Here is a 14,360-nt window from a genome sequence, read left to right as displayed (position 1 = left end):
TCGATGAGCCCTAAAAAGCGCTTTCCGGACTGAAATCATGCAAGCCTAATACTCTAGCAAAGAACAGCTAACGTCTTCATGTTGCTCACCTTGTACCAGGCACTGTTCCATTTTTTTAACCATGGAGGCAACCACATGGAACAGTGTGTTATTACTAGTCACCCTTTATAGCTGAGGGAACAGAGGCCCAGAGAGGTTAAGGGACTTTGGTAAGGTCACACGGCTTAAAGGAACAGAGCTGGGAGTCACACCCAGACAGCCCAGCTCCAGACTCTGGGCAATTGCCCATTACACTACAGTGCTCTGCACGGAGGACTGCTCTCCTGAGAATTTTCAAACTCAATTCTTAAAATCTTTATTTTATCTCAATTCTTAAAAGCAATCTGGGCTTATTTGCCCGGTAAAATGATAATGAAGTGTACAACAGAAAGCAATAAAGCGAAGTCCATGCCACTCTAGGGCAGGTCGCTGCTCAAGTAATAAAGATCTGAAATTCTAGCAAGCATTCCTCTAGAATAAAGTTGAGAATGGAGGATGCGGGGCTGCAGTAAAATGCCTCCCTTTCATGTTATTACTTTATGGGTTACAATAAAGCACACATAATTAACTTGTCACAAGGAGCAGCTTGTATGGGAGCTCCCTGGGAATGTGAAGGCAATGCCAAGGGTTAGTCCCAGAGGGTGAGACTGACTGTTCCTTTCCTGTCCTTTCAAACAGACCCTGTGCCTGACCTGCGTCGTCTCAGGAGATCCTGCCCCTGAAATCTATTGGCTGAAGAACGACCAGCCTGTCACCTTCCTGGACCGCTACCACATGGATGTGAAGGGGATGGAGGTCACCATCACCATCGAGAGGGTCAACAGTGAGGACAGCGGGCGCTACGGTGTCTTTGTCAAGAACAAGTACGGGTCTGAGACAGGCCAGGTCACCATCAGCGTGTTCAAGCATGGGGAGGAGGAAAAGGTGCTGCAGATGTGACGGTCGGATTCAAGCACAGCCTGAGGTCTAGTCTGTGTGGACTAGGAGGGTCAACCAGTGGGTCACAGCCTGGCACAGGCCACAGGGATGAGACTGGAGGGGAGGGAAAAGGGCAGAACCCAGGGCATGGGAGTGGGTGGAGTGGACACACCCAAGTGGAGAAGCAAAGATGGGGTGCTGGGAGGCCTCCAGGATTGCAGAATCAGGACTGGACTTGGACTGGAGGATTTATGTGCTGGACTGTTTCAACTCTAAACTCTCCGTGAGCCTTGCCTTTTTCATCTATCAAATAGGAATTCCTACTCCTAGGGATTCTTTATGAAAACTCCTTGAAATCATATATCAGTGGTTCTCAGTGGGAGGCAATTTTGTCCCCTAGGAAACAGTCGGCAGTCCAAATTTGGGGTTGTCACAACTGGGGGTGTCCACTGGCGTCTAGTAGATAGAAGTCAGGAATGCTGCTAAATATAATAGCTCCCTGCCACGTAGAATTCAACCTTAAATGACAACAGTGCTGAGGCTAATGAGCGCAGCCATAAATGGATATATCACAATACACCTTTTTGAGGATGCTGTATTTTCAATGAAGTTCAGCAAACATTCATTTGAAATCTAGCGTATGCCAGGCTTGTGGATGGCACTGGGAGCCCAAAGATACATAATATGTAGGCCCCACCCTCAAGGGCACCTCAGCCCAGGAGAAGAGACAGACCTGGGTGCAGACAACTCCAGGGCAAGTCAGATGATCGGAATTCTAAAAGGTCCAGATAAAGTTCCACTGGTGGTCAGAGGAGGGAGGCAGGTGTTCGTCCCAACTAGGGAAGGTGAGCTTTAAAACACCTTCATGGAACTAGCGGAATGGGTTGTTAGGTCCTAAAAAATGAGTGGGATTTGGTGATGGTCATGGGAGGAGATTTTGGGAGCAGGGGCTGGTGAGAGCAAAGGTGAGGCGTGGAGGTGATGCCACCTGGGCGGCCTGGGACACCACGTTGCAGAGTTCAGACCTTCAGGACTCCCAGCTCAAGGCCTCTGCCTGGCAGGACACATACTGGTTGGCCTTGCTTCCCGGACCTCAAAACAGAGCTGAGCATTTCACCACCCTCCCGTTTCCTTGTTTAAAATCAGATGGGGAGGGGAGGGCATTTATAAAGTTAGAGATGTTTGTTGTAAAATTTTGGATAACCTTGAAAATGTGAAGGAGAAAATAAAACTCATCTACACTCTCAATACCAGAACATAACACCCACCTCTGATTGCTGAAATGATTTCCGAATTTAAAGATAAAATGAATCACTCCTGCATTTACCACCCACATGCGCATCAAGGCATGATGGGAAGCTTATACCCCCAGCAGCAACAGGTGCAGTTCAGGCCAGGTGTTCAGTGATGGCGGTGGGAGGCAAGGAGCTGGGGTCCTGCCGTGCCTGGCTGGGAATCAATATGGAGAATTGAGTGGGTCTTGGAGGCAAACACAGACAGGCTTGAAGCCAAGATCTCTCTGTGTGATCTTGGCCATTTTTTTTCCCCCCTTTCTCTGGGCCTTGATTTTTCATCCATAAAACAAATCTGAAAGATCATTTTTTAAGGCCCTTTCAGCTGACCCTAAGATTTTGATTATTTCCCAGAACTTGGTTCTCCTTTGCTTTTCTCTTCTTATGACGATGGGATGAAGAAAAAGGTCCTGCCCTCATTCACTCTCCCAGTCTCATACTTGGAATCTCAGAGGAGAGACTCGGCTTCTTTCATTTGTCCATGAAAAATGTTTCAAATTTCAAAGAAATCGGGATGCACAGTATCCATGCACTATTCGTAAAACCAGAGCAGCCTGACATATGCTTACGTAGGTTCTTCGTCTTCACACAAAGCACCTCCTCTTCTCCTTCATATGATCATCACCCCAACACAGGGCGGCAGGCAGGCCGACACTCTGATGGAGACAATAAATCTCACAGGCACAGCACTTAGAAGGTTTGAAGCATTCTCGTGTCTCAGTGCTTGTCAGATCCAACGGAACATCATCATCAGCCCCATTTTTACAGACATGACATGACAGTTGAGAACCGAAGTGGTACACGGCAGAGTTAGGGCAAGAACCGGACTCCCTGGGTCCTGGTTGGGAGGACATTCTGCTCTGATACACGTGCAGAGGGGTACACAGGGTCCAGGGGCTTCCCTTGTGGCTTATGGACTTCCCTGTTAGCTCAGACGGTAAACTGTCTACAGTGCGGGAGACCTGGGTTCGATCCCTGGGTAGGGAAGATTCCCTGGAGAAGGAAACAGCAAACCCACTCCGGTACTCTTGCCTAGAAAATCCCATGGACGGAGGAGCATGGTGCAGGCTACTGTCCATGGAGTCGCAAAGAGTGGCTTAGCTGCTAAAGAATCGCCTGCAATGCAGGAGACCTGGGTTCAGTCCCTGAGCTGGGAAGATCCCCTGGAGAAGGGAGAGGCTACCCACTCCAGTATTCTGGCCTGGAGAATTCCATGGACTGTATAGTCCATGGGATCGCAACGAGTCACACATGACTTTCACGTTAACAGAGTCCAGAGCCCAGAGGTGAACTCTTGCTGTGGTTCTCACTAAACCCCTGAGAATCGCCAAAGTGCTGAGTGAGCAGATCAGTGAACAGGTGTATAAATGGAGGTGGCTTCTTGGCCCCCGTGTCCAAAACGGTAAAAATTTTCTCCACGGGGAAGCAGGAGGCATTGGAAGTGTCCACAGCAATTTGCCGTGTTCTTGCCAGAGAAGCACCTTCCGGTTGGCCCTGATTAAAACATGGTGTGATCGCCCCCTGTTGGTGGGGAGTGGGTTTTGCAGTCATCAAAAGCAGTGCATCGTTAGACTGGAGATGTTGGGAGCTCCTTGATTTGGTGACAAGCCAGTTTGGGAGCAGGAGTTGGTCCGTGCTGTGCTGCATATGGACAGTTTTTCTTTGTCCAGTCTCCTGGGTTAGGGTCCCCTGCCTCCAGGAGCAATCTTGCTGAAGAGAGGGATCCTCATTGTCCTTGATTGCTCTGCTCTCTTTTCTCTGCTCTGCCTTCTACAGAAGCCAGGCTCAGCCAGTTTTTCCACTGGGCCCTCACCTAGGAGGACTGTGGACAGGGAAGGTCAAGGGTGGGGCAGTGGGGATGGAGGTCCCTAGGACCTTTCATTGTTCTCTGTCTCAGCTCCTCCCACTTAACCCCAAGTAAACCTCAAGTACCACTCAGGTGGGAGAAATGACACTACAACCCTGCTCATGCACGTGCTTAGTTGCTCAGTCGTGTCCGACTCTTGCCACCCCATAGACTGTAGCCCGCCAGGCTCGGTCTGTCCATGGGATTCTCCAGTCAAGAATACCAGAGTGGGTTGCCACTTCCTTCTCCAAGGGATCTTCCCAACCCAAGCATCGAACCCAAGTCTCCTGCATTGCAGTCAGACTCTTTAACCACTGAACTACAAGGTGGGAGAAGGGGCCTTGCTAAAGAATATTGTGATTAAAAAAACAAAAACAAAAAACTTTCTGTCTGGTCTTTGCTCTTGGTTTGGAATATATAGCGCCTAAACCCTTGGGATCTCCAGGGTGGGGTCTCCAGACGGGTCTTCAGACAAAAGAGCGTCTTTTGTATGCTGATGAGATGGTTGGCGACTGGAGGCCCTTAGATAGCATCAGGATGGGAGCTGGTCACCAGAAAGATCGAGGTAGGACTAGAGGGTTGGAACTTTCAACCCCTAGCCACCTCCATTGCCCTCTGGGGCTGGGAGAGAGACTAGAGACTGAGTTATTCACCAATGGCCAATGATTTAATGAATCACACTTAAGTGCTGAAACCTCCATTAAAAATGGCTGAATGACAAGATTTTGGGGGGCTTCTGGGTTTGTGGACAAATGGAGGTGCTGGGAGGGTGGTTGATGTGAGAGGGCATGAGAGCTCCCCAAGCCCCTACCCCCACCCTGGGGACCTCTTCATCTAGGTGGTTCATTTGTATTCTTTACAATAAACCAGAAACTGTAAGTAAAACATTTCCCTGAGTTTTGTGAGCCATTCCTGCAAATTATCCACTGAGAAAGGAGTCATGGGAACCCCTGATTTATATAGCCAGTTGGTCAGAAGTCAGGTGACGACCTGGGGCTGGCGTCTGACGTGCAGGCAGCCTTGGGGGATGAAGCCTCTAAGCCTGTGGAGTCTGACTGTACCTCTATGCGCTCAGTGTCAGAGCTGAATTGAACTGTGGGGCACCCAGCTGGCGTCTGCAGACTTGGAGAACTGGTTGTTGGTGTTGAAAAAACTCACACATTTTGTGTCCGAAGTGTTGTGAGCCAAAGCAACTCAGAGTTATGAGTCGACCACCTCCCCATGGGTTCCTTTCCATCTCCATCTATTCTCTCTTTCCTGAGCCCAGGGTAGGTGGTTGGTGGCACTCCATCATTCAACAAACCCAGGCACCCCAGCTTCACCTCCATAGTCTGCAGTCTGAACCACTGGCCTTGACTTTATTCTCCTCTCCTCAACCTGTCCCCGATATTCTCCACTCCTGCCACCAGCCTGGGTTACTTCCAGCATCCCGCTTTCTGGACCCCTCTGCTTATTCCATAGCTACAATTCTCTACTCGCTCATCCTGGGAAGCGTCTCAGTTGGGTTCTGCCTGATCCCTGGTACCCTCGTAACCGAGCAAAACCCTATGGTGCCTTCCCAAGACAGATCTCTCGCCAATATCCTCTGCATTAGCTCCTCTCTGAAGTACCTAGATAATAGTATGTGATGCCTATTTCCTGAGTTTTTCAGATACTAAAACCACAATCAAATGGGGAAAATTTGACTACTTGATGATCATGAGTACATAGCTCACAGACCCTCTAGTGCCTTGAGCACTAGATTGAGCACCTTCAACCAATCAGAGAATTGTGCATGAGCGCACCCCACACCCTGGGATGCCCCTCCCACACTTCGCCTTTAAAAAAGGTTTGCTGAAACCCTTCGGGGGTGTTCAGGGTTTTAGAGCACGAGCCACCCATCTTCCTTTACAATAAATGCTGCGTTTTCCTTCATCATATTCTTCTGTCGATAGATTGGATCTACTGCTCCCTGGCGAGGGGACTCAAGTTTGGTTTGGTAACACCTTTGGGCCTTACAAATTTGGGAACTTTTGTCTCTTATCTGTGTGTGTTAAGTCGCTTAGTCGTGTCCAACTCTTTGCGACCTGATGGGCTGCAGCTCGCCTGGCTCCTCTGTCCATGCAATTCTTCAGGCAAGAATATTGGAGTGGATTACCATTCCCTTCTCTAGGGGATCTTCCAAACCCAGGGATCGAACCCCAGTCTCCAGCATTGCAGGCAGATTCTTTAGCAACTGAGCCACTAGGAAAGCCCATCTGGCAAAGCCCGCCAGCCGACACACAGTCCCAGCACTCTCCAGGAACCCTCCACTGATCTCCAGGAACCCTCCACTGACCTCCAGGCCTGCTGGGCTTCCAGGGAGCCAGGCTGGACACAGGCTGAAGAAAGGCCCACAGCCAGTGGGTTTCCCCCTGATCACCCCAGCAGCCCCCACCCCCACACCCATGATGCCACCTTTCACACACCAACCCCGGGCACTGATCCTTGGCCCGAAGCACTGAGAGCTGTAAACAGGAAGCGCATGAGAAGCAAGAACCCTGCTGGGAAAGATGCCTGGCCTGTGTAATAATTAACCTCTCCCCACTGGGCCTCAGCCACCGCGCATCAGATGCTTTCAATACCTTAAAACTTCCAAAGCACTTCAAGCAACTTGGGTGACATTTGCACGCCAAAAATAGTTTCAGAAGCCACACTCCCCAGATGTCTCTAGCTAGAGGAAGCCAGATAGTTTATTTTGAGCATTTGAGAAAAGTTTCGATTCTGAGGCGGGAGGTGTTTCAGCCAAGAAGGGCCCTGGCTTGAGAGCAAAACAAATTGCACAGCCTGCAAGGAATGTGCCCCTCCTCTCCAGGGCCTCCCAGAAGCCCTTGCACCCCCAGGCTGACTTTTTCTAGTGCAGCTTCCTGTCCTAGCAGTTCTAAAGAAAGAGAAACACGGGGCCACACAAGAGCCTTTTCATTCCAATTATAGACATGTTGGTGGTGAAAGGAGCCTTTGGGTTTGCTTTAAAATACTCCAGCTTAAAAAAAAAAGAAAAAAAAAACTTCAGAGGAAGAGGAATAAAGGGAAATAAAAGAAAAAGTAAAACACTGATAATTCTTGAAATGGGTAGTGGGTACATGGGTACCATGCTCTCTACTTTTGCACTTATTTAGAATTTTTTTCATAATAAAAAAAATGTTAAAGATTCCACAAGAAACAAACCCTTGGCCATCTTTTCATCTGGAGTCATCTGAGGCGTTTATCCAGCAATGAGACACAAGGTGTTTAATTGTCAAGGACCTTAGACACAGGTGAGTGAGCACAGCCATTGGTCTCTGGCAAGCAATTTATACAGCCTGCTCTTTTTCAATCTCACAAATTAAAATTAATGGCAATGTAGGTGTCCTGGACTGTGAAGAAAGCTGAGCACCAAAGAACTGATGCTTTTGAACTGTGGTGTTGGAGAAGACTCTTGAGAGTCCCTTGGACTGCAAGGAGATCCAACCTGTCCATCCTAAAGGAGATCAGTCCTGGGTGTTCTTTGGAAGGAATGATGCTAAAGCTGAAACTCCAGTACCTCGGCCACCTCATGCAAAGAGTTGACTCATTGGAAAAGACTCTGATGCTGGGAGGGATTGGGGGCAGGAGGAGAAGGGGATGACAGAGGATGAGATGGCTGGATGGCATCACCGACTCAATGAACGTGAGTCTGAGTGAACTCCGGGAGTTGGTGATGGACAGGGAGGCCTGACGTGCTGCGATTCATGGGGTCGCAAACAGTTGGACACAATTAAGCGACTGAACTGAACTGACTGAGGTGTCCTGCAAGAAATAATGATCAAGTCATGACTATAGGGTTTTTTTTTTTAAAATTGCACATCCCAGTGATCCCATTGACTCTGCACTCATTCCGCACAAGCTTGGCTGAGTTTACCATGTGGCAAGAATATACAGAACTAAAGCTTGGTGCTTATAATCTGAGATCCAGTTTTGCTTTACTTGATGTGTGTGGCTTAATTAAGTCATTTAAAGTTTCTGTATCTCGTCTGTAAAGGAAAGCTGCTGTGAGAATTAAATGAGGGGATGCATGCTGAGTAACTGGCGTGGAGCCTGAGAGGATCGAAATAAATGGCATATTTCCCCACCCACCCTCTCCCTGCAGTCACAGTCGCTGGGGAAGATAGAGGGGCTGATCCAGCTCCCAAAGAATTCAATGGTTCCTTCTGCACTATTTTGACTGATGACAGTACAGACACTTCCAGAGACAAGAGCCCACAACCTCACAGGGAATTTTTAAAGTAGCATCTGTTGTATCCTTCCAATGATAGGAATAATAAATGGTTGTTGTAGAAAAATTGGACAAGACAGAAAGGAACCAAGAAGAAAAGCAAAAATATCCATAAGTGCAATAGACTTGTGGTTGCCGGTGGAGGTGGGGAGAGGGAAGGATTGGGAGTTTGGGACTAGCAGAGGCAAACTATTACAGTGGATGGATTAACACCAAGGTCCTCCTGTATAGCACAGGGAACTATGTTAGATATCCTGTGATGAAACATATGGAAAAGAATATGAAAAATAAAGTATATTTGCATAACTGAATCGCTTTGCTATAGAGCAGAAATTAACACAACATTGAAAGTCAACTATACTTCAAAAAATTTTTTTGAATAAATCCACCAACCAGAAATAAGTACAATGGAATAGCTATTTAATAGCTATCCTAACAGATATTGCCACCTCCACCTCCATCTCTTCTCCATTGCCACCTCCACTCTAGAGACTGGGAAGTGAAATATTCCCTTTCCCAGGCTCCTTTGTAGCTGGGAGCAGCCATGGGACCCAGTTCTGGTCAAAGAGACCTAAAGAGAAATCTGCTGGGGCCCTTTGGTAGGGTCTTCATGTTCCTGATAAAGGAGACAGACACTGCAGACACCAGACTATTCCCCTTCCTCCTTCCTGCCTCAGATGCGGACACGATGCCTGGACCTGGGACAGCCATTTGGTGACCATAAAGAAAGGAGGATTGCAGAGTTGCCAGCCCAACATCACCAAGCTGCTGATGCCAGATCCTCAGATCCCCAGAAAACTTATAAGTGAAAAGGCACCATAACTCAAGTTTTCCAATCCTTTGAGCTAAAATTCATGTACAACTTGGTAATATGTTTTTGATATATTTCTTACCAGTCTTAACAGAATTGAGAAATCTTACATATAAATTTACATTCTCAGTTTTTTCCTATGACATGAAATTGTAAAATTTTTCTCACATCACCCGAAAAATTCCAAAACCTCATCTTAATATTTGTCTGTCATGTAACTATATATCATTTCCATGTTGCCAGAAATAGTTTCCAACTTTTTGCTAATAAATAAGCCTGAGATGAATATCCTTATGTATAAATCTTTGCCTGCATCTCTGAAAAATTCTCTAAGATTCTAGAAAAGGAACTACTGAGTGAAAGTACATGAATTACTAGGTCGAAAGCAGACTAGCTGCATGGCAGGAGTGGAAGCCAGCAGCCAGCGGATGGTGCCCTGGGGTTCTCCGCAGGGACACAAATCAGAAGTTGGTCAATCACCCAGTGCACATTTATGGAGGAGCTATTTCACTCCAGGCTTTCTCCTAGACACTGGTGATACAGGAGGTGGCAATATCTGTTAGGATAGCTATTAAACAACTATTCCATTGTACTTATTTCTGGTTGGTGGATTTATTCAAAAAAATTTTTTGAAGTATAGTTGACTTTCAATGTTGTGTTAATTTCTGCTCTATAGCAAAGCGATTCAGTTATGCAAATATACTTTATTTTTCATATTCTTTTCCATATGTTTCATCACAGGATATCTAACATAGTTCCCTGTGCTATACAGGAGGACCTTGGTGTTAATCCATCCACTGTAATAGTTTGCCTCTGCTAGTCCCAAACTCCCAATCCTTCCCTCTCCCCACCTCCACCGGCAACCACAAGTCTATTGCGCTTATGGATATTTTTGCTTTTCTTCTTGGTTCCTTTCTGTCTGACAAAGGATTACTGAAACAGATGTGGATCTTGCCCACATGGGAAATACCATTTCTCAGATGGCTGCCCAGAAGGACGGTGACTGGTTTTTCTGGAACCATGGCCAACTAATGAATGGAGAGGCTCACCATAAAGCTAAAAGGCAAAAACCAACTGAGAAAAATATTTGTGATCTATATAGAAAATATAAGGCTCATATAACATATAATTACAGTCCAAATAGAGCATGACTGGTATGCAATCATCAAAAATAATGAAAAATATTTAAACGTGTGAAGAGATGTTCAGGATAGATGTTAAAAATCAAAAGGCAGATTTCAAACAGTATATTCAATGTGAACATATTTAATGAAAATTAAAATTGTATATATTTTAGAAGACTAGAAGAATAAACATCAAAATATTAACAGTGAATTCTCTAGTGGTGGGATTATCATTGATATTTAGTTTCTTATCTACATTTTCAAAATCTCTGTTATAAACTTGCATTATATTTTAAACAAGAGAGAGAAACAAAACTTTTTAGTGTTTTTAAAGCTACCGCAGGACTTCCCTGGTCCGGGAAGCTCCATGTGCCAAGCAGTGTGGTGCAAAAAACAAAACAGATATGCACCCCATCTCTGCCAGACTAGCCTCTCCATAGTCTCTGCACTCCTGGTTCCACGATCCTGTTTATGCTGCTCTCACACCATCACCCATCAGTGCTTGCACCCTCAGTTCACAATCATTTGAGACACAAGCCTAACCAATGGCTTTTAAATTTCAGATACTGAATTTCACCGTTTTAGAATTATCATCTGGTCCTTTATTTTATTTTATTTTTTTATAGTTTTTATTTCTCTATCAAGAGTTTCCTGTCTTTCATTATGAGCCTACTTTCCTTTACAGTAAAGAAGTAGCTATAACAGCTACTTTAAATTCATTGCCTGATCATCTCAGTGTCAGCCTCTTTTGATCATCCTTTCTCTTGAAAAAAGAATCACGCTTTCCTTTTCTTTGTGTGTCAAATAGCTTTGGAGTTCACTTTGAGTATTACATTATGAAGACTCTGGACTGTGTTATATAGCCCCTGCAGAGTGCTGATTTTTGCAGTTATTGTTTTGTCAGGTAATTAACTTGGTTGACTCAAAATAATAAACACTGTCATTGGGCAAGCCGTTCAAGTGTTGGTTCGCTTCTTTTAGCCTTAGCTGAAGTTTTGTCCTACGGATGTATGATTTAGAGGTTGGCCAGAGATTGGTACAGAGCTTACAAAGACCTCCTCTCTCTGTCTCTCGCCTTGCCAGGTTTCCCCCTCACTTTTCAGTAGCTGTTATTGCCTTCAGCTCTGTCCTCTGGAGGTTTCAGGTCAGAAATGCTGCAGGTTTTCTATTGAAATGTTAGATGTAAGACGTAGAACATTTGGAAATGTCCCCTTTTCAATAGTGCTGACTGCAGCATGCTACAAGGGATTTAAAAAAGAGAAACTCATCCTGGGCCATTCCCTTCTCGCACAGTCAGACACGACTGGTGACTAACACTTTCACTTTACTCTCATGCTTCGTGAGCACTCTGACCCTCTGCTGGCTACACCCTTTTCCATGGGCCAAGGAGTCTTTGGAGCCGAGGGGACGTGGTTGCACAGAGCCCGTGACATCTCCCCTTTCCAAACTGCGCATACAGTACCCAGAACTCAGAATTCTCTGGTCAAATGGTCCCGGCTCACTTCCAGGACCACATGGACCGCTTCTGCAGATGTGGAAGACAAAATAAAGGCTCTTCAAACATGCCTATTTAAAATAAATTTTATGGGGAGGGAGATAGGAGGGGGGTTCAGGATGGGGAACACATGTATACCCATGACTGATTCATGTCAATGTGTGGCAAAAACCACTACAATATTGTAAAGTAATTAGTCTCCAATTAAAATTAATTAATTAATTAAAAATAAATAAATAAAATAAATTTTAATTTAATAAATTAAAAGCTGGACAAGAAAGACATAGTCCAAATGTAAAGAAACAGATCTAAATTAGAACAGGGGAACAACACACAGAGCGGGTGGAGATTAGGAATGTGGGGAAGATGGCTCATGTCCCCTTTGAGAACAGTATTGTAGTTAAGCGTGTGGACATGGGTGCCAATCAGAGTCTGCATTAAACCCCAGCTCCACCACTTAACCTCTCTGTGGTTCAATTTCCTTGTCCATAAGATGGGGACTCTATTGTACTTTCCTCCTTGGATAGCTAGCTGTGAGGATTAAATTAATCATTATGTGTAAAGCACTTTGTAATGTGCCCAGCATATGATAATTGCTCAAAAACAGATCCAGTTCAGTTCAGTCGCTCAGTCGTGTCCAATCCTTTGCGACCCCATGAATCGCAGCACGCCAGGCCTCCCTGTCCATCACCAACTCCCGGAGTTCACCCAAACTCATGTCCATTGAGTCGGCGATGCCATCCAGCCATCTCATCCTCTGTCATCTCCTTCTCCTCCTGCCCCCAATCCCTCCCAGGATCAGGGTCTTTTCCAATGAGTCAACTCTTCGCATGAGGTGGCCGAAGTATTGGAGTCTCAGCTTCAGCATCAGTCCTTCCAATGAACACCCAGGACTGGTCTCCTTTAGGATGGACAGGTTGGATCTCCTTGCAGTCCAAGGAAATCTCAAGCGTCTTCTCCAACACCACAGTTCAAAAGCATCAGTTCTTCGGTGCTCAGCTTTCTTCACAGTCCAACTCTCACCATACATGACCACTGGAAAAACCATAGCCTTGACTAGACGGACCTTTGTTGGCAAAGTAATGTCTCTGCTTTTGAATATGCTATCTAGGTTGGTCATAACTTTCCTTCCAAGGAGTAAGCGTCTTTTAATTATCAATTTATATTACTCCCAAGGAGAAAATTGAGGGGGATGGTATGGGAAAGACATGATTGAAAATAAAATATGTCATGATTTTAAACAATTGGTGATGTGTATGAAAGAATTCACCTTGAAATTAACCCTGGGGATATTCTTCTTGAGTGACATTGAATTAGCAGAAAAGAAAATGCCATTCTAGCACATTACTTGGCTCTATTTACATAATGATAAATATGTAAACTCTGTGTATTCGAGATCAAAAGATAACTGTGGAAAGCTGATGGAAAAGAAAAGATGTTTATGAAGCTCAAATACATACAGCATATCAAAATAACAACAGAAGAGGCTGGAGGTTGTATAACCCACAAGGAGAAGTCAGTTGCTGCTGCTAAGTCACTTCAGTCGTGTCCGACTCTGTGCAATCCCATAGATGGCAGCCCACCAGGCTCCCCCGTCCCTGGGATTCTCCAGGCAAGAACACTGGAGTGGGTTGCCATTTCCTTCGCCAATGCATGAAAGTGAAAAGTGAAAGTGAAGTCACTCAGTCTTGTGCGATTCTTAGCAACCCCATGGACTGCAGCCTTCCAGGCTCCTCTGTCCATGGGATTTTTCCAGGCAAGAGTACTGGAGTGGGGTGCCATTGCATTCTCCAGGAGAAGTCAGCAGAAACATATAAATCAATGCATTGAGAAGTAACGACACAAATCTATCTTTATAGGTGTAGGGTGACCACTGCTGCTGCTGCTGCTAAGTCGCTTCAGTAGTGTCCGACTCTGTGCAACCCCATAGATGGCAGCCCACCAGGCTCCCCCGTCCCTGGGATTCTCCAGGCAAGAACACTGGAGTGGGTTGCCATTTCCTTCTCCAATGCATGAAAATGAAAAGTGAAAGTGAAGTCGCTCAGTCCTGTCCGATTCTTAGCGACCCCATGGACTGCAGCCCGCCAGCCTCCTCCATCCCTGGGATTTTCCAGGCAAGAGTACTGGAGTGGGGTGCCATTGCCTTCTCCAAGGTGAAGAACTAAAAACAGAACCATTTAAAGTAGCAGATTCCAGATTGCTTTCTGAAGATGAGAAGGCAATTAACAGCCCTTAGTTTACTTGGTATTTCTCCAGTAACAATCTCTGGTCCTGAAGGCAGCTTCGGCGACAGGCTATGTGAGTTCAAATCTCAGCTCACTTATCTTGGCCCAATCACTTAACCTTTCTAGAATTCAGTTTTTTCTTTTCTTCTTCTTTTAAAATTTGTACTGCAGTAGTTGCTTTACAATGTTGTGTTACTGTCTGCTGTATAGCACCATGGCTCAGCTATACGTACACAAATATATCCCCTCTTTTCTGAACTTCCTTCCCATGTAGGTCACCACAGTGCACTGCGTGGAGCTGCCTGTGCTCTCCAGTAGGTTCTCATATCTACTTTATACACAGTAGTGTATATATGTC

At 45.7% G+C, this 14,360-nt stretch overlaps 1 protein-coding gene across 2 annotated transcripts in view; it reads left to right on the top strand.

Annotated features, from left to right (window-relative positions):
- Positions 1 to 2,218, top strand: part of MYOM3 (myomesin 3) — a 52,132-nt gene extending 49,914 nt beyond the window's left edge. For both annotated transcript variants that reach the window (XM_018055793.1, XM_018055803.1), the window contains exon 37: positions 718 to 2,218. In XM_018055793.1, the coding sequence (XP_017911282.1) occupies positions 718 to 978 (261 nt within the window). In that variant the 3' untranslated portion in view covers positions 979 to 2,218. The remainder of the gene's footprint in view (positions 1 to 717) is intronic.

The sequence above is a fragment of the Capra hircus genome, chromosome 2, assembly GCF_001704415.2.
Source record: "Capra hircus breed San Clemente chromosome 2, ASM170441v1, whole genome shotgun sequence".
NCBI lineage: Eukaryota > Metazoa > Chordata > Mammalia > Artiodactyla > Bovidae > Capra > Capra hircus.
The sequence above is the reverse complement of the archived record's forward strand: the minus strand, read 5'-3'. Positions and strand labels throughout refer to the sequence as shown.